Source organism: Antrostomus carolinensis, unplaced genomic scaffold (genome assembly GCF_000700745.2).
Source record: "Antrostomus carolinensis isolate BGI_N321 unplaced genomic scaffold, ASM70074v2 scaffold31399, whole genome shotgun sequence".
Taxonomy (NCBI): domain Eukaryota; kingdom Metazoa; phylum Chordata; class Aves; order Caprimulgiformes; family Caprimulgidae; genus Antrostomus; species Antrostomus carolinensis.
The window spans coordinates 2,645-4,316 of NW_010336921.1; the positions used below are offsets into that span (position 1 = coordinate 2,645).

Sequence of the window (1,672 nt, forward strand, 5' to 3'; positions counted from 1 at the left end):
CTTGGAGTGAGGGGCCCAAAACTGAACCCAGCAATTGAGGTGCAGCCTCACCAGTGCCCAGTACAGGGGGACAATCACTGCGCTGGTCCTACTGGCCACACCAGTGCTGATCCAGGCCAGGATGCTGTTGATGATCAGAGCTGCACATGGCAGCCCCCAGTTCCTGGGACACGCTGCAGACAGGGCAGAGGAGGCAGAGCCCATTCCCCGGCTGGGGAACCAGGGCTGAGCACGGGGAGACCCTGGGAACAGCAAGATGGGGGGCACAGCTTGTGCCAACACCCCCAAGCAAGGTCACACCCCCACAACATCCCTGCACCTCCGGGTCCCCTGTCTGCTCCCCCTGCAGCTGCTTTCCGGCCCGGGTTCCCTCTCTGGGAGATTTCCTGTTTTCCAGACTGCCGGCTGCAGGGTTTTCCTGGACAATCCTCCCTCCCCCCTGCCCCGCTCACCGCGTCCGCAGCGCCTGCCACGCAGCGTCGATGTCAGAGTAGAGGTTCCTCTCCGAGGGCTTGCCCGTGCTCACGCCGTAGCCCGAGTAGTCGTAGGAGAAGATGTTGCAGTTGATGCGGGTGCCCAGCCCGATGTAGAAGCTGCTCATCTGCCCCAGGTCCACGGCGTTGCCATGGGAGAAGAGCACCGTGTACCTGCGGCACCGGGGAGGGACAGGCACGGCGGGGTACTCGGGGGGTTGGCCGCGGGGCCCTCGCCAGGGGCGTTGCCATCGCCAGTGTCTCGGGGACGGATGTGCCCAGCCAGGACACCCGCTTGGGAGGCTGAAAGCCAAACCCCAGAACGCAAAGAGCCAACATCCCTCAGGTCACCAAGGAAGGTCCTTGCGACACCCCCGGTCCAACCCCAGAGACACCCAGAGCCTCCTCACCACCCGGGACCAGGGACTCGCTCCCAGCAGGAACGGGCAGCCCCAAGGCAGGATGATTCTCTTCAAGTTTCTGAGTCTATTTTTGGTAAAAAAGCTCAAGATTTGGGGCCGTTTGTCCAATGGGGATTTCAAGTAAGAATTCTGACAACGGATTTCTTTCTCCCCTGAGTTTGGCAAGACACCAGCTGCTGGGAGAGAAGTGAATTGTGGGAGTAACAAGGCAGAAGAAATTTCCACCATAAGGGGAAAAACAATGTTAATCATAAAAATTAACGCTAATAGCGCATTGATGGAAGCTGGGCTCCCTTCTGCCAGAGGGAGGGAGCAGGACCCGCTCCCTGCTGAGCCCTCACTGTTGGTCCAAGAGGTCTGTGCCCAGGCTGAGCCTCCATGTCCCAGCCTGGATGGCCCAGAAAGCCCCAGCATGAAGGTGGTGGCAGGACGAGCTGCAGGGAGGACAGACAGAGAGCAAGACCTGATGTCCCGGGGGGTTTGGGAGGGCTGGATCCACCCCCCCCCTCGCCCCAAGCCCACCCAGTGGCTTTGAAGCCCTTGGAAAGCTGAGGGAGATCTGGGCTGCACTCCCCTGAGCAGACATCTCTGCGGATGCTGCTCCTTGAAGGGCGCGTTGCTCCTGGGAGGATACTGGTGTGTGGGGTCAGCTGGGGTGCTGCTGCCTTAGGGACCTGGCTCCCCTCTGCACCTCAACCCCCAAACTGTGCCACTGGCTCGGGGGGCAGCTGCTGAGACCCCTCTGGTCACAGAATCCCAGAATTGTCTTGACTGGAA

The 1,672-nt window shown here is 60.8% G+C and overlaps 1 protein-coding gene across 1 annotated transcript in view; it reads right to left on the bottom strand.

Moving 5' to 3' along the window:
* Positions 1-647, bottom strand: part of LOC104530459 (alpha/beta hydrolase domain-containing protein 17A) — a gene marked incomplete at its 5' end in the record, with an annotated part of 2,902 nt that extends 2,255 nt beyond the window's left edge. The window contains one exon of the mRNA XM_029086752.1: positions 453-647. Within this exon, the coding sequence (XP_028942585.1) occupies positions 453-647 (195 nt within the window). The remainder of the gene's footprint in view (positions 1-452) is intronic.
* Positions 648-1,672: the final 1,025 nt, after the last annotated feature.